This window comes from Gallinula chloropus (assembly GCF_964237585.1).
Source record: "Gallinula chloropus genome assembly, chromosome: 11".
Classification (NCBI taxonomy): Eukaryota; Metazoa; Chordata; class Aves; order Gruiformes; family Rallidae; genus Gallinula; species Gallinula chloropus.
In genome coordinates, this window is record NC_140096.1 from 15,437,308 (window position 1) to 15,450,666 (window position 13,359).

The 13,359-nt window shown below is 60.4% G+C and overlaps 1 protein-coding gene across 1 annotated transcript; it reads right to left on the minus strand.

The window, feature by feature from the left end:
- Positions 1-253: 253 nt before the first annotated feature.
- On the minus strand, positions 254-10,867 carry XKRX (XK related X-linked). The gene is made up of 4 exons (XM_084269230.1): positions 10,781-10,867; positions 4,928-5,278; positions 2,604-2,863; positions 254-1,272 (listed from the first exon to the last, which is right to left on the minus strand). The coding sequence occupies exons 2-4, from the start codon at positions 5,218-5,220 to the stop codon at positions 527-529; spliced, it is 1,299 nt and encodes a 432-aa protein (XP_084125356.1). The 5' UTR covers positions 5,221-5,278; positions 10,781-10,867; the 3' UTR covers positions 254-526.
- Between the last annotated feature and the right edge of the window lie 2,492 nt (positions 10,868-13,359).

A 13,359-nucleotide genomic window follows, 5' to 3' on the forward strand; every position in this document is an offset into this window, starting at 1 on the left:
CTGTCTCCATTGCAGGGCTCCCCCCCATCCCCAGTTCCCACTGGTGCAGCCGGTGAGTGTGAGGGCTACACTGGCAGCAGGTGTGCACACCCACACCAGCCCAGTCGCCGCAGGATGGTCCCCACCCTCTGCGTGAGTCACTGGTTGCCTACCAGTACCCAGACATGCAGCCTCAGCAAAGTTTCTTTACTTCTTAAAACAGTCCTATGGGTACCTGTGGCCCTGAGGTCACCACATGTACCATAGCGGGTGTCAGGCACCCCAGGGGCTGTTCACCCCCAGGGCAACCAGCTTGCAGCAGCGGCAGTTTGGGCATCCCATAAAGTCCTTCATGTCCACATGTGTGCAGTCCTGGGCAGGGATGCTCCTGTCCCTCTGCCAGTGCGGGGATGCACCGGGACCTGTTGCCACTGCAGGGCCAGACAGCACCTGCCTCTGGCACAGCTTGTGCCATGAGCCCGTCGGGCTGACGTACACCCATCCCCGTGTCTGTAGTTAGATGGAGAAGCCAGGTGCTGGCTGTGCCTCACACAATGCTGTGCCTCACGCCGGGCTCGTAGGGCACCTGGAGATGCAGAGGGGTCCCCGGGGGTTGTCGGCGGCAGCAGACGCAGTGCAGAAAGTCGGCAACATTGTGCCGGAAGAGCTGTCTGCAGGGATGCAGGTACTGGAAGAAGAGGAGCATGAAGTAGATGCCCAGGCAGTAGCCGATGAGCAGCTGCGCCACCAGCAGCGGGGTACAGATGTTCTCATAGACATCTGTCTTGAAGAAGTACCAGAGGATGACAAGGGCCGTGTTCTCTGCCAGCCGGGCCACGTAGTACACGGCCAGGCGGCCCCAGTTCTGCGACTTGTCGATGAGGTCCCGGTCGGCCAGGTTGAGCTGCACGGCCGACCAGCAGAACATGTTGATGCTGGCGTAGAGGAGGGTGAAGGCGCAGAGCACCACCACCGTGCCCACCCGGCTGAAGTTCTTCTCGATGTTGTCGGGCAGGCGGGTGCCGCTCCGCCAGAACTGCACCCAGGGCAAGAAGAAGACCACCAGGAGGTTGGCCAGGGCGATGGGGATGATCCAGTGCTTGAAGACGGTGCTGAAGAGCACGAGGACGGCCACGCGGGTGGAGATCTCCAGGCTGCGCCACAGCACAATGCAGAGGAAGGCCAGGGGCCGCAGCTGCACCTTGTAGTCATCGTACTTGACCTGGATGGCCAGGGTGTTGCAGACCAGCGCCCCGTAGGTGACCGACACCAGGCAGATGCCCATGAGGACAGCTGCAGAGAGAGAGAGGGCAGGAGTGTCAGTAGTGCCAGGGGCCAGGCTGTGTGCCCAGCCTCTCTGCTGCCCCGGGTGCAAAGCACAGGGTGCCAACTCTGTGTGCAGGATCCCAAGCACCAGGTCTTACAGCGCATGCTCATTAGGAGCGCTGCTGGGTGGTGGTGACAGACCCCGCGATGGGGTGGCTTGGGGGGATCAATGCAGGCAGCAAGAAGCCCTGCTCCCATGTTTTCTCCCTACACTGACAAACCAGAAGCCTTTGTCCAACTGGAGCTGTTCCTGTGCTCGAACCAGGCACCAACACCCCTGCCCCATGCAGGCAACACTGCTCAAGCGTGAGCAGGGCACGGTCTGTGCTGCAAGGGTGCCTCTGCCCTCACCCAGGCCAAGAGCTACACCACCATAGCCCACCATCACCCTGGGAGCATCTCAAGAGCCAGCCTTGTCCAGCGGCTGCAAAGCCAAGGTCCATATGTAGGGAACATCGGGGGCAGCTCACATTCAGCGCAGCCAGGAATACCACGGTGGAGAAGGGAAGCCTGCAGCTGGTCCCAGCAGGGGCTGTGAGCTATGGGGCTGAGCTGAGGGCACCAGAACTGTGAAGGAATCGCCCAAAACATGTCAACTAGGATTTGCTTCCCACATCTGCTGCTGGAGGAATGCTGGGCTTGTCCTTCTGCCTCTGCTGTTCCTATTCCACAGACCACCCTTGCAGGGGTCCATGACGAATAAGGGAGTTTTTATGGGCATCTCCTCTCTTCCCTTTCCATGTCCCTCCCGTGGGCACAGAGCACAAGGCCTGGACTCCCAGCACAGTCAGGAAAGGGTGGTTGAGGGCAACTCCTCCACCCCATGCAGCTATGGGAAGGGTGCAGGAGCACTCCCGCCCCGCTGGCTCAGTAGCACGCTGAAGTAAGAGTGGGTATCTTGCTCTGGCAAATCCAGCCCTGGAGCAGATGAAGACCTTGGGAGCAAGCAAGAGAGCCTGGGAGTGGGAGCACTGGGCTGGGAGCTCCAGCTGCCAGGTAAGGTGCAGAGGTAGATCCGAGGGAGGGAGCATGGGGAAGCCAGTGCCTGTAGCTAGCCTGGGAAACCCAGTAACTAAAGCATCCCAGAGCAGCCTGTGGCAGGGGCACAGCATCTGTATGGGATGGGGCAGTGGATAGATGGCACAGCTCCGTAGGGCAGACATCTGCAAGCACCGGGGTGGGAGCAGAGCCCTCGGTCACAGCCAGCTCTTCCTACTCTCCCCAGCTGCACTCCAAGCTGGGAAGTGGCATGCTGGGTGTGGATGCAGCAAACCAGGGGATGGACCAGTGCAGCTTACCTCGGGCAGCAGGGACGTACTTCTCCAGGACGCTGATGTAGAGCTGGAGCGTGAGCTGCGGGGTGGAGCCCAGGAAGGCCTGGATGACCGCCATGCGCTTGAAGGCGTTGCGGTGCGTGGCCAGCCGGCGCACTGAGTGTCCCACCTCCTGCTCCATCTCCACCTCGTAGCCTTTCCGCAGCCGTCGCTTGCGGGTTATGGTGACGTAGGGCTCCTCCTCCTTCCCCGACCAGCAGTACACAACCAGGGCCTCCATGCACCTGCAGAGACATGGCAGCCATCACCCCACCAGCTCCCCACTGACCACAGACCTCGCTCTTGGCACCTCCAGCCCCCCCTCACCCGGTGCCGGCCAGACCCTCCCTCTCCAACCGATTTGGGCAACTGTTCAGCAGCACTGCAGGCGGTCCCTGGCCTTGGGAAGTCAGGATGAGGGCAGGGTCACACCAGCACCATGGGGATGTCCGGTGACTGTTTCCCCATTCCAGTATTTGTGGTGAAGCGTGTGGGGCAGGGGTGCAACAACTGCCCAGGTGAGGGGTGCAACAACTGCTGCAAGAGTTGCAGCACCCAGGGCATGGAAACTGTAGCTCCGTTGGGAGATAGAGCTACAGGAAGGGGTTAATGGCTGTTGGGTCCCTTTCCCCATGTCTCTTCCTCTGAGTAAAGAGAAACGTTCTGATATTGTCTTTGATCTCTCTTCTCGAGCAGGAGGCTTTTTGGCTTCCTTCTTGGTGGGGACAGCAGGAAGGGGAGCGCAGGGTGAAGCCGAGCGTGGCACAGGCAGATAAGACAGCGCTTCCGCAACCCCTTCTCTGCGGGGCACCCTCACAAGTGGGCAGGTTTCTCCCACACCACTCCCCGCTGCGAGGCCAGTGGGCAGCGGGACCCCCCCCCCAAGCCCTTCTGTACACAGCTACAAGGTGGGTGTGCATAGGCCAGAGGAGATCAGCAGCAGAGGACCCATCTGACAGGCTTGGCTCCCGCCCCGGGGACAAACTGGCTCTGCGACCAACAGGACGTAATTATTTATCAGTGTTCATTAGGACGGCAGAAGTTGCTCTGCTTCAGACCCAAATGGAATGAGGTTTGCAGATAACCCCCCTCGCCGGCTCAAGCCAGCACTCACCGCTCGCTGCAAACTCTAACGGGAAACCTTTATCCCAAAGGCATCGAGGGCTGTCCCAGCTGGCTTCTGGTGCCCTGCCAGACCTCCTCAGCAGGCTGGGATTCATCTCCAGCCCAAGGAGCCGACCGAAGCAGCCCCCACGGAGTGGCTCTGACTGGCTCTTGTAAGCGGCCAAGCACCACTGGAACCATCTCAGATGGTTGTGGTTGGCGCAGTGAGAGCTGTGACAGCACCATGAGCCGGCACTGGGTGACCCGCAGCCCTTGTGACAGCTGGCAGTGCTGAGGTGGGGCTCCCCGGCAGCCTCTGGAGATGAACCATGATGAAGAGAACACCCTGGCACGCTGCTTGTTTCTGGTGATGGAGGAAGCACAGTGTGGGCCATGGTGCTTCTGCAGTTCTACAGCCCTGAAGTGTGGCTGCCAGTGTGCCCTCAGGGAAGAAGCCCCACAGGGATGGCAGCTCTGTCATGCTGCTGGCTGCACCCCCTGTGCACTTTGGCATGGCCGGGGTGATGGCAGCCTGGGGAAGGCACTGCAGCATTCCCAAGGAGTGAGAGATCAGCACCTCTGGGACTTGTGCAACATCCACCCCCTCACCCTCCTCTCCCCAGCGTGTTAGGGTGGCCCCCCAACTCCCATGCCAGCCCTGTGCCCACACCCAGCTCCTCTCCTCTATGTCACCCCAACTGTCCCAGGCTTGGACACCTTTCCTGGGGGTTGCAGAACCCCCAGATTCATCCTCAAGCCCCTTGGCCAGGCCTCGCCTCTGGGCTCCCCGCCTTGAGGAGAGGCAAAACCCGAAGGCTGAGGGGAACGCTCAGAGACCCTCCGCGGGAAGAACCTTCCCAGCAACCGCGACGCAACAGGCTGGGAGAGCAGAGTCCTGCCCAGCGCAGGGCTCCGGCAGGCAGGGCAGCGGGCTGAGCCCCCCGGCAGGACTGCCTACCGCTGGGGAGGGGTGGCTGAGCAGAAGAACCCCCCCACTCCCGGGCCGAGCCGGCCGGAGCGGTGCCCCCGGGAGATGAAGGGGACACGGAGCAGCCGCACGGACAGATTTCTGCTGACAGCCGGTGCCCGCCCCGCCCGGCACCCGCACCCCGCTCTCACCCGCTGCCCGCGGGGGACCTGCCGGCTGTGTCCCCCGTCCCGTCCGTCTGTCCGTCCGTCCCCCCTCCCCCCCCCGCCGCTCTCACCTGATGACGGGTCCGAGCTGGAGCAGGTGCATGAGCAGGACGAGGGGGCGGTCGCGGCTGAGGTCGCGGTGCACGAAGATGAGGGTGAGCTGCACCAGGACGGAGGGGCAGAGCACGAAGAAGATGGTAAGCGCCAGCCAGAAGCGGTCGTCGGAGTGGCCGTAGGAGAGGCAGAGGACGGCGGCCGCCGCCCCCTCCCCGCAGAAAAGCGCCGTCGAGATGATGATGCCGAGCGGCAGCTTCGCCCGCGACGGGGCGGCGGTGGGCGGGCAGCCCCCGCTCGGGCCGTCCATCCCGGCCCCGGCCCCGGCCCGGCCCGGCCGCTCAACCCCGCCGCGGCGCCATCCCGGGCTGCAGAGGAGAGAAGAACCGTGCTGCGGGGCGGGGCGGGGCGGGGCAGAGCGGGCAGCCCCCTCCGCATGGCGCCCCGACGGGCGGCCTAGCCCGGCCCCGCAGAGCCATGCCGAGCCGTGCCGTGGCCCGGCGGGGCGGGACGGGGCGGGGCGGCAGCGCTCCGGGCCCGTACCGACAGGTACAGGGGCGGGACACTGCATCGCGGTGTCTGCCTTTCCCCGTGTCCCGTCCGCCCCCGCCCCGCCCAGCCCCGCCCCGGTACTCCCCCGGTGCTGTGTCCAAGTCCCTGCCAAGCGTGGAGCTCCCTCCCCCAAGACACCCCTGCCCCAACACACCCATCTTTGCCCAGGATCCTCAACCCCAGGACTCCCACCTCTGCCAGCACACCCCAAATGTGGTCAGGACCCCCACTCCAGGACCCCCACTGCCAGCCCAAGAACCACCCACCCCAAGGTCCTCCAATTCCCCAGTCATAGCCCTGCCAGCCCCCACGCTACACCCTGCGTGTTCTCGAGCCTCTGGGGTCCTCCCCAGGCTCCCCTGCCAAATCCCGACCCAACTAGAAGCACCTCAAGGTGCAGCAGCACTGTGAGTTCCCCTTGCAGGGGAGAAGTGAGAGTCCTGCTCAGGGTCAGCGGGGGTGGGTGCCAGCCCTGCCCACAGCCTGGCCTGTGGCTTTTACGAGCTGTCTGCCAGAGCACTGGCTGCCCCTGCTACCAGCCCAGCTCGGGGGACTGACCTCGAGCCCCAGCCCCAGGGAAGGGTGGGTGGGCCTGGGTCAGGGCACCCACCAGCTCCTGTGCTTTGTGGGGCAGCGTGTGGGAAGAAGGGTGTTGCCAAGGCAAGGAGCATGATCTCACAAGCCCAGATGTGACAGGGACACATTCATGTCCAGCGGGCATCTGGTGTGTGTGTATGCAGTGCTGACCTCAAAACTTGGGTAGGATTTTAAGGGGTCAGATGTGGCTCCTGCCCCCTGGATGCTCTTGTCTCCAGGTAGGAGGTAGCGGGTTTTGGCCTTGGCCCTGTTGCCTACAGCAACAGGGTTCTTTCTCCACCTTCAAGGATGTCCCTTCAAGGTGATGGGGTGTATGAACCCACCAATGGAGCCAAACATCCCACTGCCCAGCCCCACGTCCCTTCCTGTCTGTCCCACCTGTGGTCCAGGCCTAGGGAGGCAGCTGGGCTCCACACCTCAGTCACCAGCACAGAGATGTGAACACCAGGCTGGCTGTGCTGCTCCCCTCATCAATAGCCATGGGGGTCCCTGCTCTGCCCGCCACCCGCGGTGCCCCCCAACACCCATCACGGCTATACATGCCAGCTGAGTATGTGCTGCCTGCCAGGTTACTCAGCTCCTCCTGGGCACACGCCGGCTGGCTGGGAGTGATGGGACAAGGCAGAGAGTGTTTGAGGTCAGCCAATTTTCCCTCGTTTAGCCAGACTGGGAAGTCTTAGGTAACTTTTAAAAGGCACTCAGTGTTCATCCCTTGGCAGCCAGGCCAGCTCACAAGGAGGTGTGCAGGCTAACAGCAAGGACAACATATCCCCCGCTTTCTTGGCCCCACACAAGCCAAAAGCACAACACCCCCACTCCCCCCAACCCCATTTCCCCCTGTTTTACCCAGTCGGAAGCATTACCAGGGCTATAGGGTTTATCAGCCGCAGAGCTGGGAATAAAACCGCCTGGGACCCTGGAGGCCGCGTCTCCCCTGACAGCAGCTCCTACACAGAAGCAATCCCGGTCTGCAGCTGCTCAGCGTTTTTCCTTCCAACACTGAACAGCCGCTCTGGGAAACCACAAACACCATGAGCTCATCAGGACTGGCCTGACCGGCGCGGATGGGAGACCTACGTGTGACCACTCTGCTCTGGTATGATGGTTGCATATTTTCAAGCTGGTTTTGGAAAACAGCCTCTCCAAAATAAAAAAAAAACCCAAACTCCATCAGGGCAGAGGGCGAAGGGAATGGCATCCAAGAAAAGAAGCCTGCCCACCAGCTAGGTGCCTCCTGCACATACCCAGGGTGGGAGCTGTGCACGGGCAACAGTCGCGCCGGCCCCAGCACGCAGCCTGGCTGAGCGCTCAGACAGGGATATTGCATCTTGTGGCACTGCCAACTGCGCCCACACCTCTGTATTAGCAGTAAGAGCAACGTGCAATTTATACCATTTATGCAACTTCCACTTATCCAAATTAAAAGCATCCCCGGGGAGTCTGGCAGGTCACCAAGCCCTCGGCTGAGCAATGCCTGGGCTCCGACTCATCGTATTTTTAATTTCATCTTCCTCTGCTTCATGATGACATACTTAAGAGCAATTGTTTAAGCAGTCAAGAATTCCAATCCTGCGTCCAGAAGCCCCAGCAGCCATCAGGTGAACGGAGGGACGAAGCCTCACAGCGCTTCTCACACCAGTTATTATCCCATTTTCTGACCCAAGCACACAGGGGCAGCGGGTTGTTTTCTGTTACACGCTGTGAGTCACCCCTAGCCCTACCTGTCCACAGCTCAGTGCTGTAAACAGCAGGCCATAAACGCCATCTGTGTCACAGATAGCATCAGTGAGTGATCCCAATGCCTCTGCCACTCCCTGCGCCTGCCAGCTCAATACCCGCACCCCTGCCCGCAAACCCATTACAGCTTAGGCTGCACAGACACCCCGTGGCACCAAGTCATGGAGCTGATAGCTGACCCAGATCTGTGGCAAACTGGGAGGGACTGCCTGGGCACTGGGCACATCCCAGCAGCATGCAGTGGTTGGATCCTAGCCCAGCAGAGAGGGGAGCTGGTATCTGGCCTTGGCTCTGATCCATCCCAGGGGGCAGAACAGCCCCATGGCTGTGGAACCACAGTCCAGAGGGGTGAAACAACCTCTGGTGCAAAGCAAAACTGCCATGGAAGTGCCGGTCAGGGTAAAACACCAGGTGCCAAACAGAAGGGGACTGTGCTGGTCCTGTCCTGTGCCTTGATGCGGGTAGCAGCATTCAAGCCTCTTCCCCCACCCCGGGGTGCCCAAGGCACCAGCCAGGGTCCTGCCACCATGTGCAGATGTCAGCTCTGTTCCCACAAGCGCCTGCCCTTCCCTGGAGAGTGTCCCAGCCGCATTGTTTTCTTAATCCCAGCCTTCATTATTTCCTTAATCCAGGGTTCACACAACCCCTCCTGAACACCAGGCTGTGGCTGCCTGCCGCATGAAACATGGGATTTGCTGTGCAGCTTTTCCAGCCCCTGGCATGCCTGTGGATGAGTGTGAGAGAGCCCGGGTGGTACGTGGGGTGGGAGCAGGCTCCCCACCCCCAAACCCCCCCGCACCGTGTCTCTGCCTGAAAATAGCCACGTCTGCTCTGCACATGCCCGGCGGCTGGCTCCTGTAAAAGGAGAAGAGAAAAGCCGTTGGGACGTGGCACCCAGCTCCTTGCCGGAGCCTTTAAAGAGCCCACCCGGGTGGGGGGTCCCATGGACTCCCCCCTCCCTGAGCAGTGCCGCTGCATGAGGAACCAGAGCAGACACGGGTCCCAGCGCTCTGCCTGGGACCTGCCAAGCACACGCTGCCCAAATATAGCCAGGCAACAGGGGTTGAGGCAGCTGTTGGGGGTGTGAGGCCGGCTGTGCTCCCCTCACCTCCAATGCAGGACACCCCCTTTTCCCCTGGGACATGCATCCGTGCTGAGGGGTGTCACGCAGAGGGGACATGCTGACTGATTGATGCCCGTGTGCTGGATGCAATGGAGACTGCGATGTGTTTCCCAGCCTGACATGCAGGACCCACGGGGGGGAGAGCAGTGAGGGGGGAGGATGGGGGGGGCAGGAACCTGTCAGCAGGGAACTTTTTACTATGTTTGGAAATGGCTTTGCAAATCACTGGTTTTCACAGACTAAGCTGTTTGGATTTTGCATTGCTCTCTCCATAACTCAGCTGGGTTTCATCCTCTCCTGACAGCCTGTGGAATAGTTTCTGATCAGGGAAAGGTTTTTTTTCCATTTCCTTTGTCCTGTCCCTGCTTTTGCCTCTCTGTTTCCTCGCTCCCTTATCCTGCTGGGATCAAAACCCTGAGGACCTCATCCTTCTAAATCTGGCCACAGGCTGGAGACCGTGCTGAGCCCACCGCAGGGCTCGATGCTGCCAGAGCCGGGGTGCCAGCCTTGCAGAGCGGGCATGGGTATGGCTGTGCCCCTCTGGCATAGGCTATGCTGCTACCTCATGGTTTAAACTCTTGAACAAGTAAATGGAGTTAACTTTTTCAGGTCTTTGCAATAATTACACATTTTGGAGTCATACCTCTTTGACTACAGCCCCAGCTCAGGTAGTAGGTGATGCTGTAAAACTAAACCAGGCGGGAAGGGTTAAAATTACTTTCAATTAACTGATTCCCCTGGTCCGACCTGCTGCAAGAGTATACAGCCCTGGCAGCAGGCTAACCCAGCCAGGCTGATACCTCGCCAGGCATACAGGTAGCAGGTGGGATGGTTTATGCTCCCCTTTCCCCTATACTTTGCTGCAGGAAAGCAGTAGGAGCACTGTAATGCTCTCAGCAAAACCACTCTAGGAGCCCAGGGAAGGCTTGTAGCTATCAGAGGGGCATCGCTGAGCTCTGTGCACAGGGCAGGAGAAAGCTTACCCATGGAGCAGGGAGATGAGCAAACCCTGGCAGAGAAGCTTGCACTGAAATACAAGCCTCTCCTGGGAACTGATGTGTGCTCTGACCGGGTGATTCCCAGCCAGAAACTGGGTGAAAAGCAACCAGTGGTGGTGGAGAAGTAAAGAATGCTCCAGGAAAACAATCCCCATTGCCCAAAATAGCTTGCAAAATGGTTGCTGGCGTGGTGGCGGGGAGCGCGGCCGGTTTGTGTCGTGGCCTCTGTGCTGGCACACGGTGCAAACTGGCCACGCTCCTCGCTTGCCAGCAAACATCCCCCAGTTCATCACCAAGAGGTGTCCACGGCACAGGCTGTAATTATCTTGCGCTGCCAGCCTGACCGCCGGGCGTTCGCCTGTAACTAGCTCTTGGGATTTAGGAGCTCCTGTGATCCAGGGTTAGCGTTATGGTTATGGTTAGCCACCAGAGCTGTGCTGGGATTTAAAGGGACGATGTGGCCCTTCACCTGCTGCTGCTGTCGTCCGATGCGTTAAATAGAAAGATGAGTCCCCCCCCTCAAAGCCCCTGCATGTCCTCACCCTGCTGCAGATGCTTTTTTGAGCAGAGGCAGTGCAGTCCCAAGCAAAGCAGGGCAGCTTGCTCGGAAATATTTCTGCCAGGACTTTCTGATCCTTGCTGTCACCTCGGTTCTGGTGCCAACCCAGCTCAGATCTCTCAGTACATGCTGTAGGCAGGACCTATAGCTCTGCACTGCCCACTGCTTTCCCTCGACAGCCGTCATTCCCCATGTGTAAGTTCCCCCAGCCCTGCCGCTGCTGCCCCCCAACTCTGCTCCTCAGCCCTGGGGTCCCAGGCGGGGGGTCCCAGTGTGCCCGATTCTGGCTCAGACACATACTCACAGGGTCTAGGGAAGCCAGGGCAGGGCAGCCTGCCAGCCCATGTCCATCTGCGCTTCTCCGCGGTCGCTGTGGTTTCGCCTCCTTTCCCCACCTGCAACTCTCCAGCAGGCAGAAATAGCCACAAAACACGTGCTGCACTCCAGGAAGCGATGCCAGGGGCCAAGCAGCCCCCGGACCTGGGCACTGCCCTCCCTCAGGGGGTCCCACGGGCTCTGGCAGCACTAGGGGATCCCACGGTGGTGGGGTACAGTCCAGCAACAGCTCCAGCAAGGAACATCTCCAGTTATCTACCAAGATAATAAATTCTGCCTTAGAGTTTCTCACCTGGCAACAGTCACCAAGGAAACCCGGACGGCTTCTGCGGGTCCCCGCTGGCCCTGCCCGGGGGGGGGGTGGGGGGTGGGGGGGGTGGGGTGAGGGGGGGTTCTCGCTGTGCTGGTGGAGGGGGTCAGGCTGCACCCCGTCCGGCTAGCTGTGTAGGCAGCATGCCAGCTGTCCACGCTGTAACCTGAGGCCAGGCCTGGCAAAAAGCCCATCATCCGGGGCACGGCGCTCACGCCGCCTCGCTGGAGCCGAGTGTGGGTTTCACCAGATTTGGGGTGGGGTTTGAGGTGTATTTTGGGGGTTTTATTTTTGAGCCTTGTGTGTGTACATTGGGAGGGGTAAGCTGGAGCTGCCTCAGGTTCCCTCAGAGGGTTCTGGTCCCTGGTGCCAGTTCAGCCACGAATTTTGGACACTTGTGTGCAAAGCACTTCAGAGGTCCCTAGAAATCCATTGCTGCCAGAGGGACACCAGCCCTCACTGCCCCTCAGGGAGGCCATGGCTGCCACATGGCGCTTCCCTATTTATAACACCCCTGCCTGTGCCTTTTCCTGCCCCCTGCCCACCCTGCGCTGGCAGTGCCGCCCCTAGGCACGGAGTCAGGTGCTGATGCTTCCAGTGAGTCATTTCAGCCCGAGCATGGCTAATTCTGCAGAAGGCTTCCCAGCCCCGTGCTGCCTGCAAGCCTGGCACTGCTGCTGGTCCCAGCAGGCTGCTGGCATGGGCACAGGGACAACTGGGAAAGGCCACAGGGCTGGGGCTCTGTCCCCATGCCAGGCTAAATCAGCTGGGGGTGCAGCGAATGCCCCACCATCAGAGGTGTAGTCACCCCAAATATTGCTGCGTGCGGACGTGATACTGATATGCAGACTTCCTCCATCAATCATTAACCACGTGCGGCTTGCTGCTCATGGTGTGGCTCCAGCACAGCTTCCTTACCCTGGAACAGGCACCCAGCTTCCCCACAGTGAGCTGGGCTGGAGGAGGGGGCTGTGCCCAGCCTGGGCTTGCGCCCCAGGGATCATTCCGGTGCTCTGGGATGCCTGACAGCATGTCACATCCTTGGCTCATGGCTGGGGCCCAGCAGGTCAAGGTTGTGCTGCTGACACTGGGTGCTTTAGCACAGACTGATGTGAGAGAGCAGGATCCCTGTTTGCCACTTGGCGTGGCTTTTGGAGGGTCTTAGGTCCCTGTCCCTCTGGACCCCACTCCCCCCACCCAAAGCTCCTGTGGCTCAGACATCCTGGTGTGGCCTCTCCTCAGCACGCAAAGGGGCAGTGTGCCAGGGAGGGCAGTCCCAGACAGGGAAAGCAGCAGGAAACCTGTGGAGCAAGATAAGAGCTTCAATGGTGCAGGTTTTTTAGGGGGGCTTTTGGCTCCTCTCCCTGTCCCTCTGCCCGTGGGTCCCCACTACCTCCTTGCTCCCAGCCAGGCACCTGCTTGGGCTGGCTGGTAAATCTGTTCAGAGCATCACAGGACCTGCTGCTGCTCAGGGGATGCCTCATTAGGGCATGACATACAAGCAGTGAGCAGTGATGTCCCCCAGCCCAGCACAGACAGGACCTCTGGGCTGGCAGCAGAGCTGTGTAGGGGCTGCTCCTTGCAGTGGCTGCAGAGAAGCATCCACACAGGGATTAGGCAGCGAGGAGCCAGGGACACCATTCATTAGAGGAGACACTAATTCAGCTGGAAACCCTGTGTGGGCTGTCAGGCGATGTCCCCACCACAAGCCAGCGATGGAGGCGTGAGGCTGCCGGGCGTTGGGTGGGTAATGCAGTGCTGTGCCACGCCACGCAGCGTGGAGAGCAGCCCTGCTGCACTCCATGTCCCAGCAGCCACCGGCCTGGGCTGACCTGACAGGATCAAGGAGAACGTGAGGAGTAAGTAATTTAAAGCCAGATTAGATTTAAGCAGCTGCTACGCAAAGGGGATGTGAGCAGGGGCTGCGCGGCGAAGATGGGTGGGTAAGAGAGGATGACCAATGCTCCTGCGATGAGAGAAGGGGCTGCTGGGGCAGGGTCCAGCCAGGGGTCTGTGCACATGGGGTACTGCCCAGGGGGTTGGGGTTTGTCCCCAAGCTTGGCTTGTGTGCACCAGGATGGGGGCAGCAGTGCTGGGCCATAGGATGGGGCACCCTGGGGTGAGATGCCCCCCACCACGGGGAGCAGGCATGAGGATGGAGCATGGGGAGACACTGGGCTACTCACTTTGTAGGTGTTGAAGAGAGGTCATCCCTCTGCTGGGCTGCTGAGCATGTT

Bases quoted from the DNA above. Each gene is read 5' to 3' on its own strand.
- XKRX (XM_084269230.1), bottom strand. From the start codon at position 5,220: ATGGACGGCCCGAGCGGGGGCTGCCCGCCCACCGCCGCCCCGTCGCGG. The intron at 2,864-4,927 runs GTGAGAGCGGCG...ATGTCTCTGCAG, and splicing joins CAGCTCGGACCCGTCATCAG to GTGCATGGAGGCCCTGGTTG. The intron at 1,273-2,603 runs GTAAGCTGCACT...CTCTCTCTGCAG, and splicing joins GTACGTCCCTGCTGCCCGAG to CTGTCCTCATGGGCATCTGC.